Source organism: Biomphalaria glabrata, chromosome 8, assembly GCF_947242115.1.
Source record: "Biomphalaria glabrata chromosome 8, xgBioGlab47.1, whole genome shotgun sequence".
Lineage (NCBI taxonomy): Eukaryota > Metazoa > Mollusca > Gastropoda > Planorbidae > Biomphalaria > Biomphalaria glabrata.
In genome coordinates this window covers 23,276,537-23,298,753 of record NC_074718.1, presented here as the reverse complement: position 1 = coordinate 23,298,753, position 22,217 = coordinate 23,276,537, and the positions used below count along the sequence as shown (strand labels likewise).

The 22,217-nt window shown below is 38.9% G+C and overlaps 1 protein-coding gene across 7 annotated transcripts in view; it reads left to right on the top strand.

Annotated features, from left to right (window-relative positions):
- Nucleotides 1-22,217, top strand: part of LOC106063109 (putative protocadherin beta-18) — a 66,199-nt gene that overhangs the window by 26,336 nt on the left and 17,646 nt on the right. For 4 of the 7 annotated variants that reach the window (XM_056039720.1, XM_056039722.1, XM_056039717.1 and 1 more), the window contains 3 exons: nucleotides 11,333-12,250; nucleotides 15,814-15,966; nucleotides 17,087-17,440. In XM_056039720.1, the coding sequence (XP_055895695.1) occupies nucleotides 11,951-12,250; nucleotides 15,814-15,966; nucleotides 17,087-17,440 (807 nt within the window). In that variant the 5' untranslated portion in view covers nucleotides 11,333-11,950. Of the gene's footprint in view, nucleotides 1-7,377; nucleotides 7,636-11,332; nucleotides 12,251-15,813; nucleotides 15,967-17,086; nucleotides 17,441-22,217 lie in introns of those variants that run through there. The other 3 variants (XM_056039718.1, XM_056039723.1, XM_056039719.1) reach the window with 3 other exon arrangements.

The window sequence follows — 22,217 nt, the reverse complement described above, 5'->3', positions numbered from 1 at the left end:
ATATCTCCCTGTCACTTGAACACAAATATCTCCCTGTCACTTGAACACAAATATCTCCCTGTCACTTGAAAACAAATATCTCCCTGTCATTTGAACACAAATATCTCCCTGTCACTTGAACACAAATATCTCCCTGTCACTTGAACACAAATATCTCCCTGTCACTTGAACACAAATATCTCCCTGTGACTTGAACACAAATATCTCCCTGTGACTTGAACACAAATATCTCCCTGTCACTTGAACACAAATATCTCCCTGTCACTTGAACACAAATATCTCCCTGTGACTTGAACACAAATATCTCCCTGTCACTTGAACACAAATATCTCCCTGTCACTTGAACACAAATATCTCCCTGTCATTTGAACACAAATATCTCCCTGTCACTTGAACACAAATATCTCCCTGTCACTTGAACACAAATATCTCCCTGTCATTTGAACACAAATATCTCCCTGTCATTTGAACACAAATATCTCCCTGTCACTTGAACACAAATATCTCCCTGTCACTTGAACACAAATATCTCCCTGTCATTTGAACACAAATATCTCCCTGTCACTTGAACACAAATATCTCCCTGTCACTTGAACACAAATATCTCCCTGTCATTTGAACACAAATATCTCCCTGTCATTTGAACACAAATATCTCCCTGTCACTTGAACACAAATATCTCCCTGTCACTTGAACACAAATATCTCCCTGTCATTTGAACACAAATATCTCCCTGTCACTTGAACACAAATATCTCCATGTCACTTGAACACAAATATCTCCCTGTCACTTGAACACAAATATCTCCCTGTCACTTGAACACAAATATCTCCCTGTCACTTGAACACGAATGTTTTCAGACTTTGGAGGTTTATCAATGGAGGAGACGAAAATAGCGGCATAGTGCTGTTGGGGGAGGGGGGACGCAGTTTCCTGGTGTAACAAACTGACACAATGTACATGGAGTGCGGGGAAACATTGTGTACTCTGGCAGATGGCTGTTCGCCTATTTCTTACACAACTTTTCACAAGGGAGTCTACGTAGTTCCAGTCCGAAATGAATCAAAACAGAACTGAAAGAAATCAAGATCAAGTGATGAAATAGGACGTGTCTGTTGGCAAGTTGTGGTCGAAGCTGTATTGTTAACCTGGATGCCCAGGAATATAGGCGCGGGGTCCATTAGGGACGTCTTTCAAAATCCCAAGATCTTTATCAGGAACTTTACTCAGGACCTCGGTTTGACAGCTGAGTTCTATAGACACCTAGTAAAAAATCTCGATGTAGTAACTTGAAGTCATGTGATAGTGAAACGCGACAGATTAAGCCACTTTTCTGTATGTGCAATCAATATTCACTGGTTCAAATCCTCACTCCCCACAAAATATAATGTTTTCAGTGCTTTGGTTTCCCCAAGCTCTGTGCAACGCATTCATTCAGATATCAGAGTCTATCAGAACTGGAGTAAGTTATCTCGAGTTGAATCAATAATGTCCAGGCTAAACATCAAAATATCATACCAGGAAACAGTCAAGCACTGGACAGCCATTGTTTAAGGGGGGGGGGTCTTTCTTCTCAATCCCCATTTGGAAGAGTACTTTTTGATTTAACCGTGTTGCAGGCGCTTCTCGCTACTGTAATAGGGAAGATCTAAAATGAAAGTTACCCTACCTTTATCATTATAGGTTGAGAATAACTTCAATGTCCAAGTCTTTCCCTTTTCGCTCTCTCTCTCTCTCTCTCTTTGTTTTTTCCCCTCTTTCTCTCCCTGTCTCTCTTTCTCTGCCTTTGTCTTTCTCTTTTTTCTTCTCAAGACCGTACTCTTCGACCACAGCGAAACTCATCCTCACCTTTGTCTTCATTAAAATATAAATACTCAGCCGCACACATCTCAGTCATTTACACAAAGTCGGGGGGGGGGGGAATAGGAGGGGAGGGAGAGAGAAGGGGATGTGGAGGTGGTGGAGAGAGGAGGGGGAAACGATTAGTTCTAAAAGTCTTTAAGTCACTTAGTGTGACCTAGTTAGTTTATGCTCTACACACAGAATATAGCAAGCCGTGACATTTGACGTTAGTCAGTGTCCTGGGGACATTTCTGTTAAGCAGTGCATCTATTTGTGTTGAGACTCGCTGGACTGTTGACTTTTGACTGGATACATTAACAAAGTCAACTTCTAATGCCAAGAGGATTTCAAGAGATAACTCTACACAAAAAAGGCATTTCAAGGGGTTGGACCTAGGTATTAAGGCGGTCAAGGAATCTTAATAGAATTTCTTAATTCTTCTTTTTTAAAGGAGAACTACACAAGATTCTTATAGACCTACACAAGAAACTTATAAAGAAACGTATAGACCTATACAACAAACTGATAGACCGGCGAAGAAACTTATAGAAACGTGGGCTATAGACCTACACAAGAATCTTATAGACCTACATAAGAAACTTATAGAAACGTATAGACCTACACAAGAATCTTATAGACATACATAAGAAACTTATAGAAACGTGGGCTATAGACCTACACAAGAATCTTATAGACCTACATAAGAAACTTATGGAAACGTATAGACCTACACAATGATTGTGAGCTCTTGTTTTATAGTGCAGTGCCATTACATCCAGCTACAATTGAACTGACACACCAATTGAATACATCCAGCTACAATAGAACTGACACACCAATTGAATACATCCAGCTACAAAAGAACTGACACACCAATTGGATACATCCAGCTACAAAAGAACTGACACACCAATTGGATACATCCAGCTACAATAGAACTGACACACCAATTGAATACATCCAGCTACAATAGAACTGACACACCAATTGGATACATCCAACAACAAAAGAACTGACACACCAATTGGATACATCCAGCTACAATAGAACTGACACACCAATTGAATACATCCAGCTACAATAGAACTGACACACCAATTGGATACATCCAGCTACAATAGAACTGACACACCAATTGAATACATCCAGCTACAATTGAACTGACACACCAATGGAATACATCCAGCTACAATAGAACTGACACACCAATGGAATACATCCAGCTACAATAGAACTGACACACCAATTGAATACATCCAGCTACAATAGAACTGACACACCAATGGAATACATCCAGCTACAATAGAACTGACACACCAATTGAATACATCCAGCTACAATAGAACTGACACATCAATTGAATACATCCAGCTACAATAGAACTGACACACCTATTGAATACATCCAGCTACAATTGAACTGACACACCTATTGAATACATCCAGCTACAATAGAACTGACACACCTATTGAATACATCCAGCTACAATAGAACTGACACACCAATTGAATACATCCAGCTACAATAGAACTGACACACCAATTGAATACATCCAGCTACAATTGAACTGACACACCTATTGAATACATCCAGCTACAATAGAACTGACACACCAATTGGATACATCCAGCTACAATAGAACTGACACACCAATTGAATACATCCAGCTACAATAGAACTGACACACCAATTGGATACATCCAGCTACAATAGAACTGACACACCAATTGAATACATCCAGCTACAATAGAACTGACACGCCTATTGAATACATCCAGCTACAATTGAACTGACACACCTTATCTTATCTTATATAATACAGACGTTACTTCAAAAAAGAAGATGATTACGTCCTACGCGTCATGCATTTAGTCATGCATATTAACCAATGACTTAAATTCTGCCAAGTCACTGGTTTTCCTGGCTAGCTCAGGCAACCCATTCCATGCTCTAATAGCACTAGGGAAGAAGGAGTATTTGTACAAATTTGTCCTAGCATATGGGACGAGGAATGTGCCTTTATCTTTGTGTCTTTCAGAGTATTTTATTAAATTTTGTTTTTGTATTTGAAGATTATGGTTCAGTGTTTTATGTATGATTGCTACTTTACTTTTGAGCCTTCTGTCCTGAAGGCTTTCTAAATTTAATGATTTTACTAAAGGTGTTACTCTAGTCAAATGTGAATATTCGTTTGTTATGAATCTCACTGCTCTATTTTGTGTCTGTTCCAGTTTCTTAATGTTTTCTTGAGTTGAGGGGTCCCAAACGGAGGATGCATATTCTATTATTGGCCTAACCAAGGTTAAGTAACATTTTAGTTTTATGTTCTTATTTGATTTATAGAAATTTCTTTTAATAAATCCTAATGCTTTGTTTGATTTTTTTGTAGTTTCATCAATATGTGGATTCCATGATAGTTTTTCATTTATTATAACACCTAGGTATTTTGCGTTTTTAGTCTGTGATACTGGTTTGCCATGAATAAGATAAGTGGAATTAATTTGTTTTAGTTTTTTTGTTACTCTTAACAACTGACATTTTTCTGGGTGGAAAGACATGCTCCAATTTGATTCCCATTTCTGTAATTCATCTAATTCTCTTTGTAAAATATCTGTGTCTTGTGTTGTTTTTATTGTTCTATATATTATGCAATCGTCTGCAAATAATCTGACTTTTGTTCCTGAACTAATGCAATTTGGTAAATCATTTATGTAAATTAAAAATAGTAGTGGACCCAAGACTGTACCTTGAGGTACACCTGAGTTTACTGTTATCGGTGTTGATTTAGAGCCATTTATTATTACAGTTTGTTCTCTCCCTATCAGAAAGTCTTTAATCCACTGATGCAGTGGACCATTAATGCCGAAATATTTTAATTTTTTAAGCAAACTATGGTGGTGAACTTTGTCAAAAGCCTTAGAAAAATCTAGTAAGATAGCATCTATTTGTTCACTATTATCTAAACCTTTTGAAAAATCATCAATTAGTCCTATTAGTTGTGTTTCACATGATCTATATTTCCTAAAGCCATGTTGGTATGGTGTGAGGACATTATGTTTGTCTAAGTGGTTTATGATGTTGCTACATATTATGTGTTCTAGGATTTTACATGTGATGCTGGTAAGTGATACTGGTCTGTAGTTCCCTGGGTCAGATTTTTCTCCTTTTTTAAATAGGGGGGTGACATTAGCTTCTTTCCAGTCCTTTGGTACTCTGCCCTGGTTAAGTGAAGCCTGAAAGAGTATTTTGAACACTGGGGCTAGCTCATTACTTAGTTCTTTGAGTAATCTAGCTGGAATACCATCAGGTCCAGAAGCTTTATTTGGTTTGGTGTTGGCTAATAGTTTTTGAATTCCATTTTCTTGTACTACTATATCTTCTATGTTGTCTACTTGGTTCAAATTCAGTAATATGTCTTTGTCTCCTGGGGCTGAGAATGCTGATGCAAAGTATTTGTTTAGAATGTTTGCTTTAGTTTCATTATCATTATGTATTATGTTATGTTCATCTTTTAATGGCGCTACGCCTGTTGTTTCCATTTTCTTAGACTTAATGAATGACCATAGGTTTTTGTTGTTATCTTTAGATATTACATTGTTTATGTATTCACTCTGCAGCTGTCTGCTTACTTTTTGGGTTAAGTGTTTAATTTTTATATACTTTTTGTAAACTCTTTCTGCATTAGTTTCTTTAAATTTTCTATAGAGGTTTTCCTTCTGTTTACAAAGCTTCTTTAGTCTATTATTAAACCAGCATTTATTTATTTTGTTTGATGTGTATTTAGTTGGTATATGATTTTCTATTATGCTTTTAAGATGGTTTTTAATGAAATTCCAGAGGTCATCGACTGGTTGGTTAATGTCTTTTTCTAATAAGAATGTTTGTTGAAAGTTTAGTGCAGCTTGGTGTAGTTGTGTTAGGTTACATTTATTCCAGAGTAAGATTTTTCTTTTGGGTTTTGTATTGGCTACTGCTTTTATCTGACTGTGTATTTTTATGATCTCATGGTCTGATAGACCAGGGATAATTTCATAATCAACTACTAATCCAGGTCTGTTGGTTAAGAAGAGATCTAATGTGTTGTTTAATCTAGTTGGCTTTTTAATGATTTGATCTAAACTTAGGTTGTGTAAAGTTTCTATGAAAAGCTCATTTATATCCTTAAGGTTTTGGTGTTTATCTATGGTTAGTGTTTTCCAATTTATATCAGGTAGGTTGAAATCACCCATAATCCAAAAAACTGCATTTTTATTTGTCTCTTTAAGTGTAGTAATCTGATTACATAGTTCCTGCATGTATTCTAAACTAGAATTTGGTGGTCTGTAAATGCTGCCTATTATTAGGGATGTTGAGGTGGTATTAATTTTACAAAATGTTGATTCTACATTTTTTGAGTTAGGTAAGGTAATTTCTTCTGCTATAAGAGTGTTTTTTATTGCTAAAAGAACTCCTCCATGATTATCAGCCCTATCTTTTCTAAAAATTTCATAATTACTATTGAAAATTTCTGCATTATAAATTTCAGGATGCAGCCAAGTTTCTGTTCCTGCAATTATGTCTGGTTTCTCACATTCTAATAAAATTTCTAAGTCTGCTGTTTTGTTCCTAATGCTTTGAAAATTTATAACTAACACCTATTGAATACATCCAGCTACAATAGAACTGACACACCAATTGAATACATCCAGCTACAATTAGCTACTTTAAAGTTGTGGCACTTAAAGAGTTAACATATTTAGTGCATCGTACGATTGACGTAACTTTAATTAACCCACTTGAGTTGCTCCCTATGCATGTTCATGCTGTGTAATAAATGTTGATAGAATGTTTTATTTGAAAGTTGTTCTTGTAACAAAACAAAATAGAAGAAGGGGCCTCGCAAATATTCATTCAATTGTCCCTGCAATTCGTAAGGCCGGCCGTATAGGTTAATGCAGCACAGGTCCAGAGTGCATACCACATGACCTGGTGACTAAGTTAACTTACTTTCCCAATAAGGTTTGCTTTCCAGGTTTCGCCCAAACTGAGAATAAAGTTTTAAAAATGTAATGAAGCTCTATTTTAGATTTAGATCAAACTGAGAACAAAGTTTTAAAAATGTAATGAAGCTCTAATTTAGATTTAGATCAAACGTCCGTCTTTCATTGCCTACTGAGAGTTACTTCCGCGTGTGTGTGCGCACTGTGTTGTCATTCTTATCTTCCCTTATTACCTGGCCATTGTGCCAGTCGATGCACGCTCGGTGACTCTCAAGCGTGTGTCTCTGTCATATCCATGCGTGCCTGACACAGGAAGCTTTCTACCGTGAGCCATCAACCACCAACATGCACTCATGTACGTCAGATAGTATCACTGTCAATACAATTTTACTATCTCTCCTAGTAGAGTAGTTTTTAATTGGGAGGGGGAAAGATGGTGGAGGTGTAAGCGGCACGTGACTGGCGAGGGCGGAGCGACGATTAGTGTTCTTCAAACGAAGGCGGGGCTTCCCACTTTCACGCAGCGCCTCTTGGGGAGTCGATTTGGCGCTGGCGGCTGTTCGCCCAGCGCCCTCCCAGCATCTAAACGCGGCTGGCAGGTCTAGCTTGGGCGCGGAGGGGAAATAACCCGCAGTGTACAATGATAATTGTGAATTCCAAACATCGCTTTAAACATTTGCAGTTGCCTCCCTTCTTGGTGTTGATGTTTTCTTACCGTTTGCTCTATTCTTTATTAGTACTATTATCGTTTTGGATTGTTTGATCATTTCAGGACCAGTGCTGGAACCTTTGGACTTAAGTCATCATAGTAAGTGTAAGAATATATTGAGATGTCTAAATCAGTGATTCCCAAAGTGGTCTATATAGACCCCCAGGGGTCTACGAAGACTTCCAGGGGGTCTACAAAAGTGAAAAAACAAATTGGGGGTCTATGGGATGTCCACGGGGGTCTACGATAACAGATTTCATTTAAGCAAGTTGTGACTTTAATTTGTACATCCTATTAATGTAATTATTTCATACACTAATATACCTTAATTAATCTTTTAAATATTCATCCTTCTAATAAAACCAAAAATTGTTGTATTTAATTTCAATACTTATTGGAATAGCTTAATTTTATCTACATGTCACTAATTTTTAACATAAAGAAATGTAGATTGTATAGCGTTGATTATTTAAAATTGGGATTCATTACTTCCTAGTCAAACCGTTTTTCCAAGTGCTTTTTTCTGACGGTATGAAACCAATTACGCTGGAGGATCATTTGAGACTATGCCACACTGACAAAATACATTAAGATTTGACAAATTTTCAAACACTTAAAGATAAAGTTCAGAATAGACCCACAACATCTCTCTTCCACATCACATAGAGAGAAGATGATGGTTCGGGAGAGTCTTACAATATCTCTTTACTTATAGCAAAATACTGAAAACACTACATGTAAAACATAGATGTATTAACCAGCCGTTGTAGTTGTAAAAACTGTTTTCCACAAACCTTCTTCTGATGTTATTAAAAGAATTTCAATACAAGGGCACAAAGGTGGCATGGGTTATAAAATGTAAATCTTCTTATGTAACTCTTTGCAAACGGCATATATACGATTTGGGATCAGAGGCGTCACAGGCTCTGATAGGGTGTACTATTGCTGCAAACTGCCTAAGGGTCGCTGGCTCCTTATTTTTCCCTCAGGGTTGACAAACGAAAGCTTTCCCATGTTTGGGTATAGTTGCAAGGCAGCAGAGATTTGAATTCAAGTTTTCTTCTGCTAGGGTGGCAAGCCAAGGCTAATGAGCCTTTCCTGCTCGAAGCTTACTGGTTTAGGCACCAGTTATTCGACTTTGTCCCTTCTCCTGTCAGTGAGGACAGTTCCGCAGACACGTGAAAGATCAAGAAATACACGAGTGACTGCTCTTTGCGAACACTTTTACAATGATACCTATGGCAAATTAATGAATTAAAATGTAATGTTTGAATGACTACTTCATAGAATATATGAAACATAATATCATAGGAACGGATGATAAACCTGGAAAAAAAACGTTTACAGTGTGCTTGATGATTCCAGCAATACATATTTATTGTTATTTTAATTGGTTTAAATTTGAATTTCATCAATAAAAAATAGTTATTACTTAATACTTAATATGTGTAGCTTTAAATCACATTTTCACATAAGTTAGAAATTAGTTTTTAAAAAAATGCAAAAATATATTTACAAGTCAAGCAGGGGGTCTACCGAAAACCAGAAAACATGGCAAGGGTCTATGGGACATAAAAGTTTGGGAACCACTGGTCTAAATGCACGACAGGAGGGTATGTGCGCTGTTCTTAACATATAGGAACTATCTTTGGGGCGGAGCGGTTTCCCTCTCTACTTGAGACTATTTCTGATGACCACCTGAATTAGGCTTAGACTATATTTTATAAAAATTAAATATTAAGTCAGTTGAGCGTTATGACTTATGTCAATTAATGAAGAGGTCATACAGTATACAAGGACTAGTAAATACTTTGCGCTCGAGTGGGCAAATTAAGTTCAGATGAATTCAGTCTAACCAGAAATGTGACTTGTAGGATGTAGATCTAACCAGAGAAATGTGACTTGTAGGATGTAGATCTAACCAGAGAAATGTGACTTGTAGGATGTAGATCTAACCAGAGAAATGTGACTTGTAGGATGTAGATCTAACCAGAGAAATGTGACTTGTAGGATGTAGATCTAGCCAGAGAAATGTGACTTGTAGGATGTAGATCTAACCAGAAATGTGACTTGTAGGATGTAGATCTAAGCAGAGAAATGTGACTTGTAGGATGTAGATCTAAGCAGAGAAATGTGACTTGTAGGATGTAGATCTAACCAGAGAAATGTGACTTGTAGGATGTAGATCTAACCAGAGAAATGTGACTTGTAGGATGTAGATCTAACCAGAGAAATGTGACTTGTAGGATGTAGATCTAAGCAGAGAAATGTGACTTGTAGGATGTAGATCTAACCAGAGAAATGTGACTTGTAGGATGTAGATCTAACCAGAGAAATGTGACTTGTAGGATGTAGATCTAACCAGAAATGTGACTTGTAGGATGTAGATCTAACCAGAGAAATGTGACTTGTAGGATGTAGATCTAACCAGAGAAATGTGACCTGTAGGATGTAGATCTAACCAGAGAAATGTGACTTGTAGGATGTAGATCTAAGCAGAGAAATGTGACTTGTAGGATGTAGATCTAACCAGAGAAATGTGACTTGTAGGATGTAGATCTAACCAGAGAAATGTGACTTGTAGGATGTAGATCTAACCAGAGAAATGTGACTTGTAAGATGTAGATCTAACCAGAGAAATGTGACTTGTAGGATGTAGATCTAACCAGAGAAATGTGACTTGTAGGATGTAGATCTAACCAGAGAAATGTGACTTGTAAGATGTACATCTAACCAGAGAAATGTGACTTGTAGGATGTAGATCTAACCAGAGAAATGTGACTTGTAAGATGTAGATCTAACCAGAGAAATGTGACTTGTAGGATGTAGATCTAACCAGAGAAATAAGACTTGTAGGATGTAGATCTAAGCAGAGAAATGTGAATTGTATTATGTAGATCTAACCAGAGAAATAAGACTTGTAGGATGTAGATCTAAGCAGAGAAATGTGACTTGTAGGATGTAGATCTAAGCAGAGAAATAAGACTTGTAGGATGTAGATCTAAGCAGAGAAATAAGACTTGTAGGATGTAGATCTAACCAGAGAAATGTGACTTGTAGGATGTAGATCTAACCAGAGAAATGTGACTTGTAGGATGTAGATCTAACCAGAGAAATGTGACTTGTAGGATGTAGATCTAACCAGAGAAATGTGACTTGTAGGATGTAGATCTAACCAGAGAAATGTGACTTGTAGGATGTAGATCTAACCAGAGAAATGTGACTTGTAGGATGTAGATCTAACCTGATACTACTTCATTTGTTACCACATTCATTAGTTAGAAACAGAATGCCGTTTGTTCTTTGTATTATTTTTGTTTTATAATAGTTTAAAAAAAAAATGAACGAGGTAGGGATGGTATGGGGTTAGGGGTGGAGTGAAATAGTAGGCCTACATATAGGATTAGATTTTTAAAAAATTGGGGGCGCTCACAAGTGAAAGCTAGAATTGAAAATGACGTCATTTTTTTACAACAAGACTCTGTAACTAGATCTAACTCGGGGAGTTTGTTCTCATTGATTGGTCTATTACATTGTGTGTATCATTTCATTCTTTACCATTACACTCCTGATGATTGTACTCTAGATCATTACTTGATAATTCAACGGTTGATAACTATTCAATCATTAAATGCTCATATTTCAAGCTAAATCATTATATAAACTCTCGCTGAAATGAAACGTTCCTATTCTTCAAATGTACTCTCATCACTTAACTTTGTAGTTAGACTAAAGCTCCTATTACCTATTACGTTGTTGTTTTGTTGAGATAAGTATTTTAATTTAATTACTTTATTTACAGCGTACCACGGGTCAAATAGTTCTCTATCGTCTTTGAGTCACTTGCTGACATAAGACACTCCCACCGTAACGCACCCAACTGCTCATTTGATTTGGAACGTTTAGAGAAACAAATATTTCTACTCGTAGATTCAAAACAAATCTTGATCAGCGAACCATGTTGCAACAACACTTCTCTGAACTCCAGCTCTGAAAGCCACATCTTTTTGAAAGAGAATAGTGAGCTTTCGCTATTCCGGAAAAGCCTTGGGGCCGGCATTGTTCCGGAGAGGTTCTAAAGTTTATATTAAACTAGGACAGCCCTGGAGATAACATCTGCTCTGAACTACCTGACAGAATTGAGAAGGCGTCTTTTGTATCCATCGTCCCCCTGCTGCAGTGATCTTGGCGGGCAGGTTTATTCTGGGAAAGGTCATGTTGTTCGATCGACTGGATTACACGTTCCTGTGCACCTGATTCTGAAGTATTCTGTTACATTCTAATTCGCTGTTTCACCAAAATGCCACACGGATATTTACGTGAGAGTTAAAGTAACATTTACCACTTCTGCAAACTTTTATTTGCACGGAATAACAACTTAGATTTACTGTTGGTGCTTGGTAATAAAGTTATTTTGAGAATGAGTCTATCTGCTTCTTTATGTTCTTCTGTTTGCCTGCTGTTGCTCTTGGCTAAGTCTGTCTTGGCCATTGATGTCGCAGTGGATGAGGAGCTTCCTGTCGGCTCCGTTGTCGTCCGGTTGATGGACTACAAAGCTACAGTGTACAATAACCTTGACCCCACGCAGGCCATTCTGGCCATACTCGACCAAAACACGGCTCCGGCCAACTATTTCAAGATAGAACAAAATTCGGGCGTGGTCAGCGTGGCGAAGACTATTGACCGAGAGGAAGTCTGTGATAGAACAGAGACATGTAAGGTAAGAATACCTTTCAGACATATTAGACCTATCACTATCAGACCTATTAGACCTTTGAATTTGTAATGCTTTGAATCGGAAGTGATTATCAGATATGTCTTATCACTAAAAGAATTTAAAAGTTTTGAATTCTTTTTTTCCCTAATTTCCTCTACGAAATGCAAATTTGTGAAGATCTAAAGATAAAAACGTATGTTCTACACTTGGGTAGAGACACAATGATGTCATTATGTTGAAGTAAACAATTATTTTGGCACGTTTTATTCAAGGATAGTCTGAGATTTATTGTCACAATGGGAAACTCTTTTATTAGTACAACTTTACAATTTGAAGTTGTTTATTTTTCCTGTACGAGGATATCCAAAGTTCTATGGCTTTTTAGTTCCTTAAAAGATACAGAAGGGATTGAGAGTTTTAAATCACAATCACTTTTTAGCGTTAATATCATTTCAAATCCACACGTGATGGCTAGTTTGAGAATAGAATAGTGTCGACGTGATATTTTAAACAGAACGAAATTATTTTATCCAAAATGTCTACAGTTTGAGAGTGTACATCTTTTTATTTCTAATTTCTTAAGCATTAAAAGAACATCTCCAACAGAAAATAAATTTAGGAGAAATGTAATCTAAGTTAAAATAACTCGGTTGAAATTGGCCTTTTATAATTTGAAATAAAAAAGAGTTGGGGGAAGAGGGAGTATTTGGGTGAATGTTACTGTATCGCTGTTTAATTGCTTTTATTTTTTTATTTCTTTTTTATTTGTACTACTGGAATTCGAAAACAAGGCTCAGATCTCTTTAAGGGGACTAATTCAAATTATACCACCACATCTGTCAAGTAAAATTTCCTTCCCTTGTTCGATACCAAACAAACCAATTGTTAATTAACTAATTGGTTGTTTTTTTCATTGGTTCTTGTTTTGTCAGAAATAATTGTGCAAAGTATCAAAGAGACCCAAGATTGGGATGTGGGAGATAGAACGTGCACAAACATTTGACCAGACAGACAGACAGCATGGAAAAGCTACCCAAGTACCTTGGTGTAACTTTAGATCGCAAACTAAAAATGTGTGAGCACATCCAGGATGTTGTAAGAAAGGCCTCAGGGAAACTTTGCATTGTGCGGAAGCTGGTATCCACGAAGTGGGGAGCCCGAGCAGACATGCTCCGATCCCTGTATTTAGGAGCAGTCCGATCACAGATAGACTACAGCCTACCTGTGCAAATTTATGGCTCTAGGACTGCTCTTGAACAACTTAATAAAATACAGTCCCAAGCACTAAGATTTGTCTGTGGAACCTTTAGGACAAGTCCAGTAAATGCGGCTGAAATAATGGCTAATATAGGTCCACTAACCCTTAGGAGGGAAAGGTCAGTACTGACCTGCTATGAGCGGTATAAAAGGCTGGATGAATACCTCCCATCTAGAAAACTAGTGGATGGTTGGAGATGCAGAAGACGTATCCAGATGCAGTCTTTTATGCATCATGCCACTAGACTATCTGATGAAGCTGGCCTCTCCACCAACCGACAAAACATTCAACGCTTTCATCCCCTTCCCCCTTGGTGTCGCCCAACAACCCCAGACATACGCTTGAAATTAGTAGACCCTAATGCCACTAAGCAAAGCCGTTCATCTAACGACCTTCAAATCCTAGCTCTGGAGACCATTAATACCTTCAAGCCCAGTGCTATTTTTGCATACACTGATGGGTCGGCATCAATAGATTCTGGAAGAGCAGGCTATGGAGCCTACATCGACTTTCTTGGCTCTTACACAGTCAAAATCTTTGGACCATGTGGTAGTGTTTGCAGTTTTGATGCGGAGACCATGGCAGTCTGTGAAGCCTTAAAAGTCATTGACTCTCAACTCGGCGAGGGACATTTGAGGGCAACACAGATTGTTGTGGTCACTGACTCAAAATCTGTACTACAGGCTTTGCAAAGCCCCGGACCATGGCCCCTCAATTTCAACAATGTCATCATGGCTTCACATAACATCAAACAATGCTATGGCACCCCTGTAATAATGCAGTGGGTACCGAGTCACATAGGTGTGACTGGCAACACAATCGCAGACTCTTTGGCCCACCAGGGAGGGCAAATTCCACCCACTGATCAGGCTGTAAGCTTTCATCAAGCCCTGGCTATAATACAAAAAAACAGAAATGGAAAAGTGGTTTGAGTGCTGGGACAAGTCCCAAAAAGCCCGTGGAGTCTGGGAGCGCATGAGGCGCTCTGACCGCACTTCCCCGTGGTGGAGGCTGTCCAGGCCTGAGCAAGCTATTATAGCACAGTGCAGGACAGGCCACTGTCCTGTTGGCTCATATTTCTCGCGGCTATGGCCAAATTTTGATTCACGGTGCCCCCGCTGCGGGGAAGAAGAGGAAACTGTGCCTCATATTCTGTTTGACTGCCCCAGACTTGCTGATCTCCGTCTCGACAGGTCTGGGAAACCCAAAATTCTCGACCTGTATGGCGACATTTATGCACTACGCAAGACAGCAGGGTTTCTGTCCAGGGCTTTTGCAAGAGAGGATTTGAGCCTCTCAAGCCCTCACTCTAATGGAGTTTGATGATGATGATGATGACAGACAGACAGTGCGAGTTAATAAAAGCTTTGTAATCAATCCAATTCGAGGAATACCTATTATAGAAAACGTATTTATTTATTTATTGTGGTTCATCTATAGACTGGCTGAATTGTGGATTACTCGAGACAAAATATGAACATACAATAAAATTAGGACACCAATATTACAGGAGTCATGAGTGCAGTGGTAGGTGAAAAAAAGCTGTTTACTATTACTGCAATATGTTTGCGTTGTACAGCTTATTTAGTGAGAGAAACGTATGTATACTAAAGGTGGTTTCTTTTGTTTTAAAGAAACAACTATACTGTTGCTTCTACCAATCTGATATCTGTGATATCACCACAGCACAAGGTTCAATAGCGAAGTTGAACATGGACCAAAGAACCTGTTCACGACTGGCCTCCAACAATATTTAACTTTACCCCCTCCCATCCCCAGTCATGTTTTTGTAAAGTCAACAATTCAAAACATTGCAGGAATAAAAGTTGTCATTGGAGATTGTTCCTCTTGGACGGATAACGCTATAAATAGCTAGCTAGTTGGTGTATCCGGTGTGCAGACAATGGGAAGTGTTGATAAACTAGGTCATTTAGAAATTGTAAAAGTAATGTTTGCGCAATGTAAAAATACATTTTCTTTTTCGTTTCGAGCTCAAAGTCATTCTCATTATTGAGTTGGCAACAGTGATCTCTTAGAGTAGCGTCCTTGACATTCATTGCCCTTACTCTCATTGGTGACTCAATTCAGTTTATAGTTGGAGATTTCTTTCATTCTTTAAAATCTTTCTCCATTTGTTTGGATCTTTTCCCATTGAAAGTTGTAGTGCCGCGGCGAATACAAATTAAAATTGTAATTATTACTTCGGTGATAAAACTAGTTTTCGATTTTACCTTACTTATTTTTAAAAAAGGATTATGTAATTACGTCATGACGTAATGAATAACCAAATGTTTGTGAAACTCTGTAGGTAAGATTCAATGTGGCCGTCCAGTCGCTGACCAAAGAGAAGCAGAGATTCTCCACTGTGGTCAACATCCAGGTCTTCATTAATGACGTCAACGACAACTCTCCCTCTTTCCCGGCTAAAGATGTCACACTTGATATCTCAGAAGGCGCCAAGGTAAGAGCATCATGACCTTTGAACTTTGACCTCTGTATTACTTCTGCTAGGTTTGGAAGGTTATCTATATATTTATAGTAAATTAAAATAGCAACAGCTTAACAGTCAGGACCTGTTTGATCTTCAGTACAGTAAATTCTGTGTTTAGCAGCTGGAGCCTTAGAATAAAACGTTCCAAATATCTGCAGACATTTTTAATCCCAAGTACTGCTGGAGAACCAAGTCCTTACATTTATTATGAGACAACGAGATTTTATCATTAAAGACTTTGGAGTTAACAGAGTTGACCTGTATAAAGAAAACATCTGCTGGTCATATTGTTTTTCTTAATTACACTCTCCACATTCTTCAAGCAAGAAAACATTTGGAAGTAGATCACTAGACTTTCTAGCCACGAAATGTTACGAGTTGTAATGAAGACTGAACTCTTCGGAGTCAATAACTTATAATGTGATATACTTCTATTGTTTTTTTTTTTTGGGCAATGTAAGGGAGCGGTGGAAATACTGGTTTCGTCACTCATTCCAACAAGATTTCAAAATATACATTTAAAACAACATTAGAATTAAGTATCGCGCTATTCATTACCCCAAGAATATCTAAGGAGCGGGCACTGAACCATAATCTTCAAATACAAAAACAAAATTTAATAAAATACTCAGAAAGACACAAAGACACATTCCTCGTCCCATATGCTAGGACAAATTTGTACAAATACTCCTTCTTCCCTAGTGTTATTAGAGCATGGAATAGGTACCCTGAGCTAGCCAGGAAAACCAGTGACTTGGCAGAATTTAAGTCATTGGTTAATATGCATGACTGAATGCATGACGCGTAGAAAGTAATCATCTTCTTTTTTGAAGTAACGTCTGTATTATATAAGATAATATAAGATAAGTTCAAAAATGAAAAGAATCCTCTACTAACGTGTGTGTTTGTGAATTACAACGTAGAACATCTAAAAGGATAAGAATGCTCTATTAACTTGTCTGTATCTAAATTGAACTTTTGAAATTCCAAAATAAACAGAAAGGTTCGAGTGTGTAAATATGAAATTGATATTTTCCATTTCCAAACAGTTTCTCTTAACAAAAATGTTTTTTACACATCGTCCTCCCAGGTCGGCACCGAAATAAAAATCAGTGGTGCTGTGGACCGGGACACAAAACCTGAGTTTACCGTCCGATACTACAACATCAGCCCACCTCTGGACGAGTTCAGTATCAGGGCTACCAGCAACATCGACGGCAGCAGCACCATCAACCTGAGGCTGGAGTCCGAGCTGGACCGTGAAATGACCGACTTGTACATGTTTAACATTGTGGCCTACGACGGAGGCCCCACACCAAGGAGCGACTTTCTCAAAGTGAAGATCCGAGTGACGGACGACAATGACAACAGTCCCGTGTTTGTTCTTTCTGTCTACAACTTTACAGTCAACGAAACAGAGGCAGCGGGCACAGTCATTGGACAGGTAAGAAGATTAGCTCAAGGTAGATATAGGGAGAAATGAGTGACACAGAGTTTTAACTAAAGTGTTGGTCAATTACTTTGTGCTGCACTCATCACCTTATATACTCAATAGTGGGCACATTCTCTATCTAGCTTTTTATCTCTCTCTCTCTCTCTCTCTCTCTCTCACTGCTAATATTATTAATAGTAGGCACAATTTATATCTATCAATTTATATAACTCTCTCTCTCTCTCTCTCTCTCTCACTGCTAATATTATTAATAGTAGGCACAATTTATATCTATCAATTTATATAACTCTCTCTCTCTCTCTCTCTCTCTTACTGCTAATATTATTAATAGTAGGCACAATTTATATCTATCAATTTATATAACTCTCTCTCACACACACACACACACACACAGACTTTCTCCCCCCCAGCTAAACAGTATCACTAGTAGACAGTTTCTGTATGAAATTTGCGTGTTGTATTTATTTCTTTTTTCCCCCTTTCTTGCTTTTGTCTTTCTTTCTGTCTCCCTTTCTTTTTATCTCTTTCTCTCTCTTCTCTTCTCTTCTCTTTAACAGTCCTAAACACATGTAAAAATTAATAACTTTAATTACACTACATTTGGTCCTTAATTTCTAACTTATCTAACTAGAAGTATTCTGAAGTGATGAAGTGACTATAGAAAACATTTCAAACTGAAAAGTACAAAACTAAATATACCCATCAATTGACTGATGCAGCTTACTTTCGTCAACCCACATCGCCTTGGACTTGGAATTGTTTGCAAGTTGTAAGAATTAAAGTGATATATATAAAAAAATAAAAGGATAATTCATGACCAGTTGTCTATCTGTACGTGCTGCGTGTCATACAGTAAACAAAGTTTGGGCGCTACGTGCAGGAAGTGAGACGAACTACAGCTACTGTGTTATCACTAGTACGTGCAGGAAGTGAGACGAACTACAGCTACTGTGTTATCACTAGTACGTGCAGGAAGTGAGACGAACTACAGCTACTGTGTTATCACTAGTACGTGCAGGAAGTGAGACGAACTACAGCTACTGTGTTATCACTAGTACGTGCAGGAAGTGAGACGAACTACAGCTACTGTGTTATCACTAGTACGTGCAGGAAGTGAGACGAACTACAGCTACTGTGTTATCACTAGTACGTGCAGGAAGTGAGACGAACTACAGCTACTGTGTTATCACTAGTACGTGCAGGAAGTGAGACGAACTACAGCTACTGTGTTATCACTAGTACGTGCAGGAAGTGAGACGAACTACAGCTACTGTGTTATCACTAGTACGTGCAGGAAGTGAGACGAACTACAGCTACTGTGTTATCACTAGTACGTGCAGGAAGTGAGACGAACTACAGCTACTGTGTTATCACTAGTACGTGCAGGAAGTGAGACGAACTACAGCTACTGTGTTATCACTAGTACGTGCAGGAAGTGAGACGAACTACAGCTACTGTGTTATCACTAGTACGTGCAGGAAGTGAGACGAACTACAGCTACTGTGTTATCACTAGTACGTGCAGGAAGTGAGACGAACTACAGCTACTGTGTTATCACTAGTACGTGCAGGAAGTGAGACGAACTACAGCTACTGTGTTATCACTAGTACGTGCAGGAAGTGAGACGAACTACAGCTACTGTGTTATCACTAGTACGTGCAGGAAGTGAGACGAACTACAGCTACTGTGTTATCACTAGTACGTGCAGGAAGTGAGACGAACTACAGCTACTGTGTTATCACTAGTACGTGCAGGAAGTGAGACGAACTACAGCTACTGTGTTATCACTAGTACGTGCAGGAAGTGAGACGAACTACAGCTACTGTGTTATCACTAGTACGTGCAGGAAGTGAGACGAACTACAGCTACTGTGTTATCACTAGTACGTGCAGGAAGTGAGACGAACTACAGCTACTGTGTTATCACTAGTACGTGCAGGAAGTGAGACGAACTACAGCTACTGTGTTATCACTAGTACGTGCAGGAAGTGAGACGAACTACAGCTACTGTGTTATCACTAGTACGTGCAGGAAGTGAGACGAACTACAGCTACTGTGTTATCACTAGTACGTGCAGGAAGTGAGACGAACTACAGCTACTGTGTTATCACTAGTACGTGCAGGAAGTGAGACGAACTACAGCTACTGTGTTATCACTAGTACGTGCAGGAAGTGAGACGAACTACAGCTACTGTGTTATCACTAGTACGTGCAGGAAGTGAGACGAACTACAGCTACTGTGTTATCACTAGTACGTGCAGGAAGTGAGACGAACTACAGCTACTGTGTTATCACTAGTACGTGCAGGAAGTGAGACGAACTACAGCTACTGTGTTATCACTAGTACGTGCAGGAAGTGAGACGAACTACAGCTACTGTGTTATCACTAGTACGTGCAGGAAGTGAGACGAACTACAGCTACTGTGTTATCACTAGTACGTGCAGGAAGTGAGACGAACTACAGCTACTGTGTTATCACTAGTACGTGCAGGAAGTGAGACGAACTACAGCTACTGTGTTATCACTAGTACGTGCAGGAAGTGAGACGAACTACAGCTACTGTGTTATCACTAGTACGTGCAGGAAGTGAGACGAACTACAGCTACTGTGTTATCACTAGTACGTGCAGGAAGTGAGACGAACTACAGCTACTGTGTTATCACTAGTACGTGCAGGAAGTGAGACGAACTACAGCTACTGTGTTATCACTAGTACGTGCAGGAAGTGAGACGAACTACAGCTACTGTGTTATCACTAGTACGTGCAGGAAGTGAGACGAACTACAGCTACTGTGTTATCACTAGTACGTGCAGGAAGTGAGACGAACTACAGCTACTGTGTTATCACTAGTACGTGCAGGAAGTGAGACGAACTACAGCTACTGTGTTATCACTAGTACGTGCAGGAAGTGAGACGAACTACAGCTACTGTGTTATCACTAGTACGTGCAGGAAGTGAGACGAACTACAGCTACTGTGTTATCACTAGTACGTGCAGGAAGTGAGACGAACTACAGCTACTGTGTTATCACTAGTACGTGCAGGAAGTGAGACGAACTACAGCTACTGTGTTATCACTAGTACGTGCAGGAAGTGAGACGAACTACAGCTACTGTGTTATCACTAGTACGTGCAGGAAGTGAGACGAACTACAGCTACTGTGTTATCACTAGTACGTGCAGGAAGTGAGACGAACTACAGCTACTGTGTTATCACTAGTACGTGCAGGAAGTGAGACGAACTACAGCTACTGTGTTATCACTAGTACGTGCAGGAAGTGAGACGAACTACAGCTACTGTGTTATCACTAGTACGTGCAGGAAGTGAGACGAACTACAGCTACTGTGTTATCACTAGTACGTGCAGGAAGTGAGACGAACTACAGCTACTGTGTTATCACTAGTACGTGCAGGAAGTGAGACGAACTACAGCTACTGTGTTATCACTAGTACGTGCAGGAAGTGAGACGAACTACAGCTACTGTGTTATCACTAGTACGTGCAGGAAGTGAGACGAACTACAGCTACTGTGTTATCACTAGTACGTGCAGGAAGTGAGACGAACTACAGCTACTGTGTTATCACTAGTACGTGCAGGAAGTGAGACGAACTACAGCTACTGTGTTATCACTAGTACGTGCAGGAAGTGAGACGAACTACAGCTACTGTGTTATCACTAGTACGTGCAGGAAGTGAGACGAACTACAGCTACTGTGTTATCACTAGTACGTGCAGGAAGTGAGACGAACTACAGCTACTGTGTTATCACTAGTACGTGCAGGAAGTGAGACGAACTACAGCTACTGTGTTATCACTAGTACGTGCAGGAAGTGAGACGAACTACAGCTACTGTGTTATCACTAGTACGTGCAGGAAGTGAGACGAACTACAGCTACTGTGTTATCACTAGTACGTGCAGGAAGTGAGACGAACTACAGCTACTGTGTTATCACTAGTACGTGCAGGAAGTGAGACGAACTACAGCTACTGTGTTATCACTAGTACGTGCAGGAAGTGAGACGAACTACAGCTACTGTGTTATCACTAGTACGTGCAGGAAGTGAGACGAACTACAGCTACTGTGTTATCACTAGTACGTGCAGGAAGTGAGACGAACTACAGCTACTGTGTTATCACTAGTACGTGCAGGAAGTGAGACGAACTACAGCTACTGTGTTATCACTAGTACGTGCAGGAAGTGAGACGAACTACAGCTACTGTGTTATCACTAGTATATCAGTTCTAGTAACACACATCCAAACAATGTCTTCAAGATATTCAGAGTTACCTTTTCTTTTCCTAGATCTTCGTTATTATTATCTAATTGGAGGATTCAAAAAACCAATACTACAAACAATGCTCACTAATCTCCAATTCAGGCACTTCTCTAGACAGTTTGTCTTTAAACGAGATGACCTGGAGCTAGTATCTCGAATGGGTCACTTGATAACATGCAGATTTGAAGAAAGTGAAATTGACTACACTATTGGTTTCAATTTTCATAATTACGAATTGTAAAATTATCTGTTTTTAATGTGTTAAATCTCACTTTATGGAGTTAAATACTAATAATAATTCCAAACCTAGTTACGACCATCATATTTGTCCACATCTGATGCAGACCAAACATTTGTTTAGTCCTCTGAGCCTGTCTTTGCGAGAGTTGTCTGTCTCCAGCTACTTACCTCTTTGCGCTAGAGGGCTAAGTGTGGCGCGTGAGTTGATCTTTATAGCGAGGCTCCATGTTCCTCCATTAAGAGTGAAATATTAG